We start from the raw sequence: 17208 nt of genomic DNA, 5'->3' as shown, positions 1-17208 counted from the left end.
ACTTTAACCAGAACCGTTTAACAAATGGTTAAAAGGTTACGTTTAAATACGGTTACGGTTCAAGGGGTTACTGNTTGTTGACAATAGTAAATTATAAGACAAATCAAATGATATTATAAATTTATAACAATATAATAATGCTATAAACAGAGGTCAATATGAATTATAGAATAATGGTATTCCAACAACAATCAAAACTTTGAACACAATTAAATATATTAGTGTGTAAAACTATCATACATTTAAAAAATATAAAACATATTAGTTACATATTTAAATAAAATAATAAATAAATTATATTATGCATGCCTAAACATAATTATAGCTCTGCGGTGTACCGCGGGTGAATATCTAATAAGATAACATTAGTTATATCAATAATCCTAACCAGGAAGAGCTTCGTGAAAATTTTGTGTTATGAAAAGGTAAAGAGGTTTTAGCATAAAGAAAAATGAGAATAATAATCTATATTAATAAAAAATAGGAGTTATAAGCTTCTAAGGCCGTCCACATAGGATTTTAAACAACCAATAGAAATTTGACATATCACTTATTAACATTTTATACAATTTCCAAATTTTCTATATTAATAATTACTTTATACAACCTATCATGATTTGACATGTCATTCATTAACATTTATTAAATTTACAGAATTTTTTAGAAAAAAGAAAATTTTAAATTTATGGAAATCAAAGAACTAAGCACAATATCCCACATCGACTAGAAATTTTTTAGACAATAGTTCAGAACCATTATAAATAAGATTAATATGCTTCCAACAAAGAATGAGTAGGAAAGCTTGATTTATCAAGCGTCCAAGTTTATTATTTGATTTTGTTCTTGGAGTTTGATGGGTTAACAAGTTGTGTGGTAGTCTAAAAAAAGGTTTTTCAGTGGAAGAATGTGAAGAAGTTGACGAAGAAGAAGAAGAAAAAAGTATAATGAATAACCAAACGGTAAAAGTTACGATGACAATTAACACAAAATTTGACAATGAAAATGACAAAAAAGAATATGAAGAATAAGAAAACATTGAATAAAAAACACGAAAACATAGGTGGTAGCGATCAATTAAATATGAAAACGAGTTAAATTCATGATTATAAAATTGTTTCATTTTTCTGATGGTCAAAGAAAATGGTTTAGGATATGTGAGGTCATCAGTTTGATTTGCCTCGTCTGGACGTCAAATTAAATTTATGATTTTTTTTATCAGATTTAATTTTATAACACAACTGATTTTTATATTTTAAAAAATAATGTATCTGAAATTTAATTTTTTCCTTAGTACTAATTTTTTTTTATAAGATAATATTTTATTACCATAATCAATCATATATAACACTAAAAGATAACAAGGTTTTGTCGAAGAAGTTCCACTACTACAAACACTAAATTTTTTTTTTTTTAATTTATAACGATTTAAGATGTCAACATTTGTAATCGCAACCGCTCCAATGCATAACATGCGTTGCCAGTCGCAAGAGAATCAATCAAAGTACTTACAAGAAACAGAAAAAGATCCAAAAATGTATTTCAATTAATAAATTATTTCTTAAAACAAACAGCATTGTCCGCTGCTAATCAAATACTAATAATAGATATTGAAAGGCATTTTAATGTTTCAAACTTTGAGGCTTCATTTCAAACTTCTGAAGGAGTCTTTGTAGTCATTTGATCAACGGCATGGACTACGTTCTGAAGCTCTTCCCAAATGGCTTTGTAGACCATCCTTTGTCTGTTCACCGCAGATTGTCCCTCAAAAGCCGATGATACCACATTGATGCTACCAAAACAGACATTAAGCAATCTCTGCTGTTAAGTCATAGAAGCAAATCTAATACGACAAGTTAAATCTCGATTCATATCTACTCTGTTTATGCTGATAAGACCAGTTCTTGATTAAGTACTAACTTAGAAACCCCAACTCCGATCAAAGCTACAAGAACTTATCTAGTATATGAAAGTGAAAGTTTCTATGTCTCACAAACTCAACAAGCACTACACCAAACACAAATTGAGCAACGTGTAACAAACGAATCATAAAGGGGGAGATAAAACTGGCTAAAAGCCAGAGTAGGTACCAGACATGACGTCCATCGCCAGACATATCCGTTACAGTAACCGACTCAGCATTCAATTGTTCTTTAATCTGCACAGCCACAGAGCCAAGCAAACAAAAAATAAAACAACTCATCATGTTGAGATACATGTGTTGATCAAACCTTACAAAACGAATCGACCTTGTAATCATATGCGTGACAAGATTCCCTCATTAATGATTCATAACAACCCTAATCTTGATCAACATTTGTGAGCTACTGAGAGTAACAGATGTTGCTAAAATTGACACTGACACACCCACCACCAATGAAATAAATTAAAAATCTAACCTTTAGCTCCATGGATTGCATAAGGGTTAGGTCAATAGACCCAGCGTCGTTGATTTGAGAGGATCTGGTACTGAAATCACGGCTGCGTATGTCCACAACTCCAAACCCAGAAGAAACCCTAGAAACTCTGTTGATGTAAATCGACGACGACGGCGGCAAAACGGCGCTTACGCATCTTGAGTTAAAGCTTCTCACAACGAGAGGTGCTGAGAACGAAGCGAAGGGTCTCTTAGGAGATTGAAACAGGAGACGAAGGCTCGCTCCTGTGGAAGAGAGAAGAACGTGTGGTCGTGTGGTCGCCATTAAGGTGTTCGCCATTGGCTCAGTCAGACTCGAGAGAGCTGTGAGAGAGAGAGCTGATGTTAATGTAATGGGCTTTAATTGGGCCTTTCCGCGAAAAAACAATTGAAGGTCATTTTAGTCATTTTCTTCTTTTAATGTGAGCCGTTGGATCGAATCCTTTAAACTTGATCGTGATTAGTCGATGTATCGGAATGATCAATTGAAACGCCACCGCCTTTGTCTAAAGTCCTCTCGAAGAGGGAGAGAGAGACTAGAGGAAAATGGCCAACGACACTCACACCGATGACTTAGACGAGCTTCTCGATAGTAATAATTTCCCTCTCCCCCAAGTTTGATTTGATTGATGATTTTGCTTTCTAAAATTGAGAATTCTGGGTTTTTTTTTGTTTTGTTTCTGTGTGTGTACTTTCTCAGGCGCTTTGGATGATTTTAAGGATCTCAATCTTACTCCTAGGTTACTCCTTTTTTTCCTTGCAATCTATCTATCTAGTTGTACCTATGGCATGTGGTTAGCTACTTTACTTACCTCTAAATTTGAGAATGTTCTTGAGATTTTGGTTTACCTATTGTGAAATTTTGAGTTTAGAGTTCTGGACCTGAAGTAGTAGAGATTTGTTATGTTTTTTGTGTGGGAATTGGGGGGTCTTGATTAGCTTTTTGGATTTGTGTAGAGCTGGAGGGGTAGTAAAACAAGATGGTGATAAAAAAGAGACTGAGTCATTGCCGAGTGGGGTTCAAGGTCTTGGAATGGGGTTACCTGATATGAGAAGCAAGAAGAAAGGAAAACAGAAGATTGCAAAAGATGACCATGTTGCTGAGGCTCTTGATAAACTCAGGGAACAAACCAGAGAAACTGTGAAAGGACTTGAGTCCTTGTCGTCGAACAAGCAGCCTACAGGTGATGATGCTATGGTCGAAGATTGGATCAAGCAATTCGAGGATCTTGCTGGCTCTAACGTAAGGATACACAAACTGAGTTTTTTTACTTGTTGCATTCTATATCTTGCTATACTTATCTAGGAGTTTTATGCTCTCTTTAGATTCCAGTGCTATGATTATATTTTAGGTGATATTCTCTCATGGAATAAAGATAAGTTTGACCTGTACTAATGAAGTCTATGGTGGATTTGGTTTTCTTTGTGTAAATCCGATTTCTGGTTATCTTTTACTTATGTATATCAAGGTTGATTAGGTTCCTGCTTCTGTTCATTTTTCTTCGTTTCAGCTTAATGTTTGTTGGTCTTGCTTGCCATTACTGATGGCAGTTTGATTTGATTGTTATTATTCTTCATAGTGGTTATTATTTGGTATAACTGTTTCCTCCATCTTATCTGAAGTTTATTAGTATCTATATTATTGTTGTAACTAGTACATTCTTTGGAGCGATGATGCCATTTTATCGTTTACGATGCTTCTAATTTTTATCTCAAACCATTGAACTGAGTTGAGATGTAATGTTCTTTATTGCTAAAGTTTCATCTAGTTGAGGTTGTTCCAAAGTAGCATTAATGGCTGTTTTCATATGAGGGATTGTGACAATAATATCCAAAAATCGCACTTCAAGATGAGAATTAGTTTGCAGAACCACTTGAAAGAAATTTTGTTTTTATGATTTTTGGTCTGATCATTCCCCTGTTTGGTTTTAGGACTTGGAGTCGATAGTGGACACGATGATGCAACAACTATTATCAAAGGATATTCTTCACGAACCAATGAAAGAGATAGGCGCAAGATACCCGAAATGGCTAGAAGAGCATGAAACCAGTCTAGACAAGGAAGAATTCGAACGTTATTCGCGCCAATATGAACTAATCAAAGAACTCAACTTGGTGTATGAGAACGAACCAAACAATTCGACCAAGATCATGGAGATTATGCAGAAAATGCAAGAGTGTGGACAGCCACCGAGTGATATAGTACAAGAGATGGATCCTGGCTTTGATTTCGCTAGTCTAGGCCAAATGTAAGTCTTCTTCCTCATCGTAACATCTGTGATCTCTAATGACCAATGGGACTGAGTGTTGTTTGTGTATATATGTTGACAGGTCTCCGGATATGCTCGAGTCTTCACCAAATTGTTGTGTAATGTGAGGGAAGGAAGAAACAAGTTTTAGAACTATTTGGCACTTGTCCAGCCATTGGAGACCATGTGTTTTTTTTTTCCTGAATACTACAGTTATTCTCTGTTTGGTTAGGTTCAGGTTCTTTTGGTTTATTCAGTTTGGAAATAATATAAAATCTCTAAATGAATAGGCCAATGAGAAAGAAACAAATATTTGAAATTTATAAATAAGACGAATTTCATTGAAAAACAAAAGTAATGTCTGACCCTCATGCGTAAAAGTTATGATCCGTTCTTCATCCAATTCGTCTCGCGTGTTCAATAGTTCATAGAGGATAGAGTCAAAGAGGCAACGTAGAGCAAATAACTTGTATGGTTTTATGCTTCTTAATAGTTATAATCATTCGTACTACAAGTAGACATGGTGGTCCAAAACTATTAATTATGTGGGGTTCTAAACATGTGAACGTTGTGTGTGATATAGATGTGTCCATGATGTTTAACAGAATCGAAACAAATGCTATTTCAAAACTTACAAAAAGTTGATCCTGGTTTCAAACACATGTTCAATATCAACTGAAATAGATGTGTCCGGACATGCTTATAAACCTGGTTTGATATACGGGTTCAATCATCAAAGCTTTTTCTAAAGAAAAAAAAAACACACACACACACACACAGATGTACACTAAGTTTAATAAGAACATGTTTTTGATGAAAAATACTAAGTTCCATCAAAGCTTTCCAATTCATACTTAGTAAAAAAAAAATACGAATACGGATGAGTAGAGAAAATCATGTCCCTTATAAAACGAAACATGATTATAATTCATTTCAATTTCTATATCTTGAAAATTGAACAGTTTCAATACTATTTAACAGAAAAGGGATGGGTACATCCTCATAAGTCATACTCTTGTACATAAATTTCGACATCTTAATTAAAACCAAAGCTAGGGGCCATGGCAGACTATTCCCGTGAATAAGAACAGAGACCATTTGTATACGTAAATGAATCTAATTACGGGTACGGATGTGTGCTGCAATAACTATTTTTAATGCATATGTGCAGCCATCCCTCACTCTTTATATATAACAAGATCATTATAAGTTTGTAAATTGTAACCATAAAAATAATAGTATCTCAGCAACGGAGCTGCAAATCCCTTCACCCGTAATGTCTGGATCATTGACGTTTAAGGTTCACCGTCAGAAGCCAGAGTTAGTTTCTCCGGCGAAACCAACACCGAGAGAGCTCAAACTCCTCTCTGACATCGACGACCAACAAGGACTAAGATTTCACATTCCCACTATCTTCTTCTATAGACATAACCCTAAAGCTTACTCCGATCCAGTCGCAGTGATTCGGAGAGCCCTCGCAGAGACGCTGGTTTACTACTACCCGTTCGCAGGTAGGCTTCGGGACGGACGACCGAACCGGAAACTCGCCGTGGACTGCACCGGTGAAGGCGTTTTATTCATCGAGGCAGATGCTGACGTGACGCTTTTAGAGTTTGAAGAGAAGGATGCTCTTAAGCCTCCTTTCCCTTGCTTTGAAGAGCTTCTTTTTGACGTTAAAGGTTCAAGTGAAGTGCTCAACACTCCTTTGATGCTCATGCAGGTCAGTTTCACTAAGTACTAAATATCCATCATAGATACACAGATAAAATATAAACAAAGTTCAGTTTACGTTTCTTCAAATGAACACTATTGGAGTTTTATGTATTCCAAATAATGTTTTTTTCCCTATGTTTTATAAAACAAAATGGAAATATAATGTTACGTACGCCTTCACGTTATTAGGTAACATTAATCTCAGTCATATAATTTCGTGTAGGTCACGCGCCTGAAATGTGGCGGTTTTATCTTTGCCGTCCGTATCAACCACGTAATGTCCGACGCCGCCGGTCTCTCGCTCTTCCTCAAAACGACGTGCGACTTCGCAAGGGGTTATCACGCGCCTACGGTTGCTCCGGTGTGGGAACGTCACCTTCTGAACGCCAGGGCCCCGTTGCGTGTGTCACACGCACACCGCGAGTATGACGAGATGCCGGTAACTGTTACGGACAACGACAGTAAGGAAGACAATCTGGTAAGCCGGTCATTCTTCTTTGGCCACAAGGAGATGTCCGCAATACGGAGGCTCCTCCCACCAAATCTTGTCAACCGCAGCACGGATATGGAAACGCTAACGTCATTTATTTGGCGTTATCGCACTGTCGCTATACAGCCTGATCCGAACAAGGAGATGCGGCTCATATTCATCGTCAACGCGCGTTCTAAGCTTACAACCCCGCCTCTGTCTCCAGGATACTATGGGAACGCGTTTGCGTTCCCGGTCGCAATCGCAACCGCCAGAGAACTAGCTAAGAAGCCGTTAGAGTTTGCTCTGAGACTAGTAAAAGAAGCGAAATATAGTGTGACGGAAGAGTACATGCGATCACTTGCGGATCTGATGGTGACAAAGGGAAGACCAAGGTTTTCCTCGGACGGAGCCTACTTGGTATCGGATGTGAGAATTTTTGCAAACATTGATTTCGGAATTTGGGGGAAACCGGTTTACGGTGGAATCGGGACGGCCGGAGTTGTGGATTTTCCAGGGGCTAGCTGCTACGTTTCAGCTGAGAAGAGAAATTGTGAGAGAGGGATCATTGTACCAGTTTGTTTGCCAGAGAAGGCGATGCAAAGGTTTGTGAAAGAGCTCGAGGGCGTGTTTTCCAATTTCCATATCTTGTAAATTAAACAGTTCGAAAAAGCCAAAAGCTCTAATTAGCACAAGAAATGGATTGTACATCCTCATAATACTTTATAACAAATTTCGACTTTTCAAAACCAAAGCTAGGGGCCAAGGCAGACTACCGTGGATGAATAGACCATTTGGAATGTTAAACTTTTTTTTGAGTAAAAAAAAAAAGGAATGTTAAACTTTTTTGTTTATTTTCTAACTCTCGGAAGATAAATTCAAAGCCACGTAGTAACGTACAGGGAATAATTTAATCAACACAAGCTATTTTCAAACGTCCTGGATTTATTTAATGATAAGATAAGAAAGTTGGGCAATTATAACAAAATTTTAATCTAAAGATAGTGGAAGAAGTAAACAAATGTGTGCAGTAATTAATTAGTATTTGTATACATGAATATAATTAAGGGTAGGTAATCAAAGAATTGTAAACGAATGTGTGCTGCAGTAATTTTTTTTTCTCTCTCCCTCACTCTATATATTGAGATCATTATATAAGTTTGTAACCATAAAATAAATACTATACCAGCAACGGACCTTCACCCTGCCCGCAATGTCCGGATCTCTGACGTTCAAGGTTCACCGGCAGAAGCCAGAGTTAGTTTCCCCGGCGAATCCAACACCGAGAGAGCTCAAACTCCTCTCTGACATCGACGACCAAGAAGGACTAAGATTTCACATTCCTACCATCTTCTTCTATAGACACAACCCTAAAGCTTACTCCGATCCAGTCGCAGTGATACGGAGAGCCCTGGCCGAGACGCTTGTTTACTACTACCCGTTCGCCGGCAGGCTTCGCGAAGGACCGAACCGGAAACTCGCCGTGGATTGCACCGGTGAAGGCGTTTTGTTCATCGAGGCAAATGCTGACGTGACGCTTGTAGAGTTTGAAGAGAAGGATGCTCTTAAGCCTCCTTTCCCTTGCTTTGAAGAGCTTCTTTTTGACGTCGAAGGTTCAAGTGAAGTGCTCAACACTCCTTTGATGCTCATGCAGGTCAGTTTAATTCACTAAGGATCCATTTACAAATACACAAATATAAATCAAGTGTGGTTCACTTTTCTTCCAGTTTTACTCTTAAGTTTCTATGTTTCATAGAATGTTATTTTACTATATTTTTTATAACAAAATGACAACAATATGTTCGACTTCACGTTATTACGTGAAAAATATGTTGGAGTGGTAATAGTGATCATATAATTTTGTGTAGGTCACGCGCTTGAAATGTGGCAGTTTTATCTTTGCCGTCCGTATCAACCACGCAATGTCTGACGCCGTCGGTCTCTCGCTCTTCCTCAAAACAATGTGCGACTTCGCCCGGGGTTATCACGCCCCTACGGTTCCTCCAGTGTGGGAACGTCACCGTCTTAGCGCTACACTCCCGTTGCGTGTGTCACACGCACACCGAGAGTATGACGAAATGCGGGTAATAAGTACGGAACACAGCGGTAAGGGAGACGATCTTGTAGACCGGTCATTCTTCTTCGGCCACAGGGAGATGTCCGCAATACGGAGGCTCCTCCCTCCGAATCTTGTCAACCGCAGCACGGATATGGAAACACTAACTTCATTCCTATGGCGTTATCGCACCGTCGCTATACAACCTGATCCGAACAAGGAGATGCGACTCATATTCATCGTCAACGCGCGTTCTAAGCTTAAAACCTCACCGCTGTCTCCAGGATACTATGGAAACGCGTTTGCATTCCCGGTCGCAATCACAACCGCTGGAGAACTAACTAAGAAACCGTTAGAGTTTGCTCTTAGACTAGTAAAAGAAGCGAAATCTAGTGTGACGGAAGAGTACATGCGATCGCTTGCGAATCTGATGGTGACGAAGGGAAGACCAAGCTTCTCGTCAGACGGGGCCTACTTGGTATCGGATGTGAGAATTTTTTCAGACATCGATTTCGGAATATGGGGGAAACCGGTTTACAGTGGTATTGGGAAGGCACGAGTTACGGATTTTCCAGGCTCTAGTTTCTACGTTTCAGCTGAGAAGAGAAATGGTGAGATAGGGATCATTGTACCGGTTTGTTTGCCAGAGAAGACGATGCAAAAGTTTGTGAAAGAGCTCGAGAGTGTGTTTAGCGGTCAATTTGTACCCAATGGAGGAACCAAAAGCCCAAATAAATTGATATTGTCATCTCTATAAAATGATTACTGAGGTTTAGAACTAGGTGTCTGCATTTCCAATCGGGTTAATCTATCATAAGATGTGGAGAGTTTAAATCATATGATGTCCTAATGTATAATAGCAAGAGAAAATTGAGAGTTGGGGCTAATTCAATCTCCATCAGGGACCAAAACCAAATGCTACAAAACTCCTTTATTGATAACCTCAATGCAATGATTGTTAATAGTTTGTTGCTTGGGGGATTTGGAAGATTGAGAAATGATTTGGTTTTCGAAGATCAAAAGGTGATTTGGTATATTCTTGATTATAAACAAGACTCTATAGGATTTTCATCTTTGGACCAGAAAACAACAATAAACACCAGGAAGTTACTGGACAATGTAGAGAAACCAAGTACCTCAGGAGTGAATGAGATTGGACAAGGCAGAGGTGTCCAAAGCATTGAACTCCTTCACTGCTGCATCTACCACAAGGCCTAACTTCACAGCATCATCCTCACTCTGCGCCTGTGTCCACCAATTGGAGAATTCGAGTGAGTATTTGGCTACCTAACTAAAGTCAAGTTTTATAAATATCATGTTTACCTCAATGTTAAGGGGAAGAACAGGATCGTGGAGAGAAAGTCTGAGAAGAAACCATCCACCAAAGCCGGAAACGCGGATCTAATTTTTTGTTTAAAAAGAGATGGAAAGAATTATATTATGCAGTGGAGGCAGAATCTGCCTGGCAGATGTTAGGGAGAACGCAATTTAACACTCACCCCTTCATAGTTAACTGGAGCTCTTTTAAGATTTGGATTTGTTTCTATTGAGTTCGACAAGTGTTGCAGGACCTTCTCTCCATACTCCCGGAAATCTCTACATTTTGCAGTGGTTAGTGAACTGCAATAAATGAAGTTAAAAAACTAGTTACCAAGTCATCAATCATACCTTCCTTCAAGGTCGGGATGATTCTTGTCAATTTTAAGTCTCAGCTCTAAAGCCACTCTGGGCTCCTCCAGTCCTTCAACAAGATCTGTTAAAACTTTGCTGCCACTCCCTTGACCAGCAGCTCTGGCCGCAGCCAGTTTATTCAAGAGTTTTACCTGTAGGCAAACTTCAGTTTCTTTCTTCTGTTCTTCAGTCCTTAGCAAACATGTAATTGAGAAAATAAGCTAACCATGAGATACGCCCCATCATCGAGCCAATGGTTTTCTTTTAGAGCTCCATGACCACTGGTTTCTATAGCCAGATGTGATTCTTCTCCGTTCGAGTTCTGGCGTCACATCACAACTCATATTTTAGATAACAAATATCAACTGTCCGTAAGGAGGAGTAAACTAGAATGTATAGCTTCTTTATCTAACTCAAGTGAAACTTAATATACCCTTTTTTATGATTAACACTCTTAGACACTGTATCAAGTCTAGCGCAACTTAAATAATATCTAACAACAATTGGCACCAAAGCATGAGTTCTATAATCATCAAGATTTATTACCAAGCGAATAGCTTCATCAATGACATTCTTGTAGCCTCTTTTGAACCTGTGATGCTTTCCGCCTGTAAGACGTTTGGGTCAGTGAAAATTTCACAGAAAAAATAGAACAACATGGTGGTAAACTGTTGGCATACCAAGCTTCTTTTCAATGAATGTGGTCAAACCATCCGAAGTAACACTGTCTGTAACAATAGTTGTGCCAGGGTGCTGGATGGACAAGGAAAGAACATCAGGATATAAAATTCAGTTATTATACATTATATATGAAACCCTTTCACGGTTGTGGTGAAATGGTTAGATAATCTCACTTCCTCTAGAACAATGGCCGAAAGCAAGGCAATAAGACGATTACGGTTGAACTCACGGCCAGTTGAATCCACAGCAGCAGACCTTCATAAAATTGTTCGTAAGAGGCAATCTAACAAATTCTTCCAAGTAAAAGAGATAGCTATAGTTACTACCTATCAACATCAGTATCAAAGATGATACCCAAATCAGCCTTATTATCAAGGACAGCCTTGATTATAGCTTCCATCGCTGACTTATCTTCCGGATTAGGGATATGATTTGGAAACATACCTGATATCTAGAAAGTTTAATCAACTATTAAATAAAATAGGCCAAGATATACTCATAGGCATAGATATTACCATCTGGTTCCAGAAACTGACTGCCAGAAGTAATTGCTCCTAAAGGCTCAAGCACCTTCGCCTGTCAGGTTTCAGATGAAGAAACAATCAACTGCGAACAAGTAATTGGATTAAAAGAACAAACTGCCTGAACAGAAAATTCAGTTTCACGTCCTATCACCTACAACTGAAAGTAAGAAACATGAGCACTGAACTTACAGCAAAAAATCCTCCAGCTCCATTTCCAGCATCAACAACTATATGGAATCCCTCTAGAGGCTTCTCTAAGAGTCAGAAACGCCATAAATTAAGGTAGTTATATTAGCAGCAGATAAATATAACTTCAGAACTTTATTTATTATACGACAAGAATTCATGAAAAACAAATATCTCAAAGGAGTAATACCTAAATCTCCTGCTGCTCTCCGAACTGCCTTTACAAGACCAGATGTATATACTGACATGTAGTCAACCTTTTTAATAGAAGTTTCTTTTTGTGATTTCTTCAGGTTTTCATCAGAAACTTTCTTATAAATATCTGCAGCTCGCTCTAAAATGTTTTTGATATCTACCTTCCCAAGCCCTCCATCACTGGTAAAGAACTTGAAACCGTTCCTGTTGTAAGGAAGATGGCTTGCTGCTCAAAATAAAAGCATCATACCATATGAAGTAAAAAACGGAAAAGTCTCCTTAAATGATGACTACTATAAAGAGAAAAACTACTTGTTATGAAAATCGAAATCAATAATGTACCTGTTATCATGATAGCTCCATCAGCTGGGCACAAGAACGATTCATCTTCAGTCAATGTACTATTAAACATTGCTGGTGTTGATGCTAGTCTGCAAAACAAACGTAAACCTATATTCAAGACATGTGCTTCAATAACTACTTAAATTGGAAATGTGATTCAAACAACCATATGACCACCCAGCAACACTACCTACACACAAGAGTGTTATCAAAATTCTTGATTGTTACATCGCTTCCAGTTACATGGGGATATAATTTTGTAACAACATCCAGTTAAATTGAATATTCCAGAACAACAAAGGCTAGTCATCACTCACCCGAATTGAACAACATCTAATCCAGAAACACCAAGACCTCGAGAAACCGCCTCCTACAAAATAAACAATGGAATTGCCAGTGGAAAAACTACTTATTCCAAATTGCATAAAGAGACAGTGGTTCCACTAGTGAAAAAAACGTCTTGGGCAAAAATGGAGGATAAAGAGAAAGGTCGACCAATCACATAGAGGTAAAAATTTAAAAGACTCAGAATCTCAACAATTGCCACATGGAAAAAGTCCAATAAATGAAGGATTTAGATTCATACCAACAAGGTTTGTGCAGATATGCGAGAGTCATGGCCAATAGATACTCGCAAACGTCGGGATTCAGCCTTCTTCTTGTGTTGCAGCCATTGTCCAAAAGCAGCAGCTATGGCTTCAGAAACTGGTTCAGGAAGGCTTACAGGTTCCCCCTCAACCCCAGGGACCGCTACACCCCGAATATCACTGGGAAAAAGAAGTGTAACGTGAGTGAACTAGGGTACACGAAGAAGTCTTACATGATTATATTTCTTGAAGACAAAATAGACATCGAAGTGGAACCATTCCAAAATGTAAATGCATAAGGTATTTTCTACATGTCGTTGAACAGAGATAATTTACTAAAATTTAGCTCGTAAGTGATGTACAGTATAGTTCACCTGCCGTTCTGAAGCTTCAGAAAGTCAATTTTGTCAAGAGACGGCGCAGTAGCACTTGACGTAGCAGCTGCAAATGAAAGAACTAAAGTAAGGAACCAATATAAACAAGAGAACGAGAATTGAGAAACACCACATCATGTATCTAAGAATCAAAAGGAAACCATACAGAATGCAGGGCTGATGGCAAGAAAATTAAAAAAAGTAAAGAAGTAAAGCAAAAGCGGGAATCAGTGGACAAGCTGAAGCCTATCAAGAGTCTAGAACGGACCATTGCAGTAAAAAGTAGTTTGCTTTGAAATAGCAGAGTGGTATTTAGAGAAAGTGTGGGAACGCATGGAAGAACTGAGGTGCAATGAAAGCTTCCCTCTTGGACAGGGAAGTAAAGCAGAGGTTTGGCTTTGGAATCGTGTCTTAAACTGCTTATTTTGTAGGTAGCAGCTCTGTACTACATTAAAGTTTTGTAAAACCTTCCCTGAAAGAAAAAAACCTCACCATAAGAATTCATACTTCTATTTCTGTTTCTCGACTTTAAAACATATAAAAAAGGGATAGGCTTTTTAAGCTATCGAATGAAAACTGAATCCAATATTTCTCAAAAACAGAGTTTCTGGAGTTCTCTCACCTCCCCCATAACCACTTCCTAAAGAGCTTTCTCACATTTATATCTAATATTTACAAATCTCTACATATACACTCCTCCAATGCCACCAGCGTATCCCATTGGAGCTTATCATAAAAGTTGCCTTAAAATGATCTCAAGTCAACAAATGCACAGTTGATAGAAAAAAAGAAGTGAAATTTACAGAAAGAAGCTACAAAACAGGTTTCTGATCATCAGTAGATTTTTGTTTGTGATGCAAAACGGAAAAAATCAATAAAACACACTAGAGAAATCAATTAACTGGATCCAACTATGGAATCGAATAACTTAGCAAATCATTTAAAGAATAGTTTACCTTCCATTGGAGACGCTAGAGCTCACGATATTCAGTTTGGAGATTGGAAGATGAAGATTGAAGAAGAAGGCTTGCCTGAGAGACTTCGATTGTGTTAGTAAGTTGTTGCCTGTTGGTGAAATATTTTTTATTATTGACAATAACGTCAAAGTGGGCTGGCTAACCCAACACAGTAGTTATAATGGGCTTTGGAAAGCCCTTACACAGATTACTTTTACTATACTCGACGACGGTGACCGAAGCTAATCTAGGATCACTACAAACAAAACACATGATAGAGGGGCTACAATTTACGATAATAACATCCACGTGGCATGAATCCACTACACTTCCCCCAATAACACAACTCATCATCAGTCTCTTTGGATTTCACTGATATACCCTTTTCTTCGCTTGTTCGTCTCTGTCCTGTCCTGTTCCAAAAAAACAAGAGAGGTAGAGAGTAGTAATAATAATAATTCTTCCCATTCCCATGGAAGCTAAATCTATCGCGACGTCTCTCGGTCTTGGTGGTGGTGACCGCTTTTTGTTATTCTCGACTTCTCCGAGCTCTCTCTTCGTTTCTACATCCCGCATCTCCCGCTTGCCGCCGCTGCTGAAGCGTCCGTGTATACACGGTGGTGGTGCTGTCTCTGGTTCCGGCGTCAATGGCTTAACTCTGACTCGGCGGAATCCGATTGTTTCGACTCGCCGACTCGTTCCTGTTCGTGCAATTGACTCTGACTCGGACCTCCCTCACGAGAATCAGCAGGTGTGAGGTTTTAAATTAATTTTGTGCTATTATGACTTGCATTTGTAAGTGAAGAAGGTGTAGTAAGGACTTTTGAATTTTGTTAATTTTGGATGTTTTTGATTTTGATCTCAAAGGGAGCTCCAGGTTTTGGGAAACTAAAGGAATACCAAGAATGGGATTCATGGACGGCCAAGTTCTCCGGTGGAGCAAACATTCCCTTTCTTATGCTCCAATTGCCTCAGATCATCCTCAATTCCCAGAATCTCTTGGCCGGAAACAACACCGCCCTTTCTGCTGTTCCATGGCTGGTAATTACTATCTTCATCCATGAGAACACTCTTTACTCTTAGATTATGTATACATACACAGATAAGTTTGATTTCGTTTATGAAATTTCATTCTGTTTATTGAGTGTGAAACTGCACCATTTTTGAATACAGGGAATGTTGGTTGGTTTGTTAGGAAACCTTTCGTTGCTTTCGTATTTTGCAAAGAAGAGAGAAAAAGAAGCAGCTATAGTGCAAACGCTCGGAGTGGTCTCTACTCACATTGTCCTTGCTCAGCTCACGATGGCTGAAGCTATGCCTATGCAGTATTTTGTTGCTACTTCAGTTGTTATTACGATGGGTCTCATATTGAACTGTTTGTACTATTTCGGTAAGCTTAGCAAACCTTTGTGGGGACTCTGGGAAGATTTTATCACTATTGGTGGACTCTCCGTTCTTCCTCAAGTAAATCTCTCCTTTACTACTCTTTTCCCCCTGAAGTTTTGGGTTCTTCCTCAGTATGGGTTCTATTTTGACATGTAATCCAAAGGCATTAGAAGCAGACACATGTTTATATTAATCTGAATATGAAATTGCAGATCATGTGGTCAACTTTTGTCCCCCTTGTACCAAACAGTATCTTGCCTGGGACAACTGCTTTTGCTATTGCTGTAGCGGCTATAATTATGGTAAGCGTTCAAATACTTATAAAGTTATGCTTTACTTTCTTGCCAGAATTTTCTCTGAAAGTAATGTGTTTGCATTGGTTAGTCATATTGGTCACTCTAGTCTAGCCTCTAGGAGATTATTTCAAAACCTTTACTTGACTGGAAACTAAGCCATCGACAGAATCGTGGTTGTGGGAACTGATGTTGTTTTCCAGACGCTGACTGCATTCTTAAACTTTCTGGACCTTGACTTGCATTGAGCTAATTTCTGAATTGTTTTATTTTGGGATTTTATGAACAAAACCACCATGTCAGGAGACATAGGAGTTTTTAGTTATAGAAATGATGATGGCCGCTGTAAATGATTTGAACTGTTAAGATGTGTAGTTGTTTTAAACAATTTGTTTATCTGGATGAAATTATGCTTCTTTGCTCTTAACTTTCGTCTGGTAAGAATTCAGGCTCGAACTGGGAAACTCTCAGAGGAAGGTGTTAGCATTGTCGGGTCTTTATCTGGATGGACCGCAACTCTTATGTTCATGTGGATGCCAGTTTCCCAAATGGTACAACAGCGCGTTTTCTCTCTCTCTTTCTTTGAACGTTATCCTTACTGCTCTTTGATTATTGGATATCTGATGTTCTTTTACATTGCAGTGGACAAATTTCCTAAACCCGGACAACATAAAAGGCTTATCGTCAATCACAATGTTGCTCTCGATGATGGGAAACGGTCTTATGCTCCCACGAGCACTATTTATCCGTGATTTGATGTGGTAATAAATCTAAGCTTTCTCAATTTAAACCCTTGCAGCTTAAACTATATTCACCCATAGTAACAAAGCCTCTTGATATTCATTAAACCGTGACGCAGGCTCACTGGTTCGTTATGGGCAACTCTCTTTTATGGATATGGAAACATCCTGTGCTTATACATGTAAGAATCTTTGAAAACCTCTCTTCTTGAATGGTGGTTTATGTCTTGAGTCCATGAGTTTACCGATAATTTGGTATTGTCCATAGGGTTAACTGCACCAGCAAGTCATTCTTTGCGGTAGCTACAATTGGTTTGATCTCATGGATAGGTTGGCAGACTCTCTTTGATTATCCTTCCAATTATACTTTTGT

At 38.5% G+C, this 17208-nt stretch overlaps 6 protein-coding genes across 7 annotated transcripts; 4 read left to right on the top strand and 2 right to left on the bottom strand.

Annotated features, from left to right (window-relative positions):
• On the bottom strand, positions 1522 to 2788 carry LOC104706054 (protein BOLA4, chloroplastic/mitochondrial-like). The gene is made up of 3 exons (XM_010422182.2): positions 2397 to 2788; positions 2088 to 2155; positions 1522 to 1789 (listed from the first exon to the last, which is right to left on the bottom strand). The coding sequence occupies exons 1-3, from the start codon at positions 2712 to 2714 to the stop codon at positions 1648 to 1650; spliced, it is 528 nt and encodes a 175-aa protein (XP_010420484.1). The 5' UTR covers positions 2715 to 2788; the 3' UTR covers positions 1522 to 1647.
• LOC104706053 (peroxisome biogenesis protein 19-2-like) lies at positions 2675 to 4957 on the top strand. The gene is made up of 5 exons (XM_010422181.2): positions 2675 to 3005; positions 3114 to 3153; positions 3371 to 3656; positions 4346 to 4662; positions 4745 to 4957. Exons 1-5 carry the CDS (start codon positions 2960 to 2962, stop codon positions 4788 to 4790), a joined length of 735 nt encoding a protein of 244 aa, XP_010420483.1. The 5' UTR covers positions 2675 to 2959; the 3' UTR covers positions 4791 to 4957.
• LOC104706052 ((Z)-3-hexen-1-ol acetyltransferase-like) lies at positions 5708 to 7630 on the top strand. Its single transcript, XM_010422180.2, has 2 exons — positions 5708 to 6382; positions 6599 to 7630. The coding sequence occupies exons 1-2, from the start codon at positions 5939 to 5941 to the stop codon at positions 7496 to 7498; spliced, it is 1344 nt and encodes a 447-aa protein (XP_010420482.1). The 5' UTR covers positions 5708 to 5938; the 3' UTR covers positions 7499 to 7630.
• On the top strand, positions 8037 to 9794 carry LOC104706051 ((Z)-3-hexen-1-ol acetyltransferase-like). The gene is made up of 2 exons (XM_010422179.1): positions 8037 to 8498; positions 8713 to 9794. The coding sequence occupies exons 1-2, from the start codon at positions 8058 to 8060 to the stop codon at positions 9655 to 9657; spliced, it is 1386 nt and encodes a 461-aa protein (XP_010420481.1). The 5' UTR covers positions 8037 to 8057; the 3' UTR covers positions 9658 to 9794.
• On the bottom strand, positions 9817 to 14527 carry LOC104706050 (phosphoglucomutase). 2 transcript variants are annotated; one of them, XM_010422177.2, is made up of 18 exons: positions 14417 to 14527; positions 13729 to 13932; positions 13461 to 13527; positions 13086 to 13266; positions 12817 to 12869; positions 12500 to 12588; positions 12153 to 12383; positions 11966 to 12030; positions 11768 to 11828; positions 11579 to 11696; positions 11426 to 11507; positions 11252 to 11324; positions 11118 to 11179; positions 10798 to 10893; positions 10569 to 10723; positions 10400 to 10496; positions 10224 to 10301; positions 9817 to 10145 (listed from the first exon to the last, which is right to left on the bottom strand). In XM_010422177.2, the coding sequence occupies exons 1-18, from the start codon at positions 14421 to 14423 to the stop codon at positions 10038 to 10040; spliced, it is 1827 nt and encodes a 608-aa protein (XP_010420479.1). In that variant the 5' UTR covers positions 14424 to 14527; the 3' UTR covers positions 9817 to 10037. The 2 variants fall into 2 exon arrangements, with proteins under 2 accessions (XP_010420479.1, XP_010420480.1); XM_010422178.2 differs by lacking the exon at positions 13729 to 13932 and having other exon boundaries at positions 14417 to 14526.
• LOC104709186 (maltose excess protein 1, chloroplastic) lies at positions 14791 to 17203 on the top strand (the record flags this gene model as incomplete). The annotated part of the gene is made up of 8 exons (XM_010425838.2): positions 14791 to 15167; positions 15284 to 15457; positions 15590 to 15880; positions 16015 to 16104; positions 16545 to 16646; positions 16738 to 16856; positions 16955 to 17017; positions 17104 to 17203. Coding segments are annotated over exons 1-8 (1218 nt in total), but the record flags the coding sequence as incomplete, so codon positions are not given.

The sequence above is a fragment of the Camelina sativa genome, chromosome 8 (genome assembly GCF_000633955.1).
Source record: "Camelina sativa cultivar DH55 chromosome 8, Cs, whole genome shotgun sequence".
NCBI classification, from domain to species: domain Eukaryota; kingdom Viridiplantae; phylum Streptophyta; class Magnoliopsida; order Brassicales; family Brassicaceae; genus Camelina; species Camelina sativa.
Note: the sequence above shows the minus strand (reverse complement) of the source record. Positions and strands in the feature narration are given on the sequence as shown.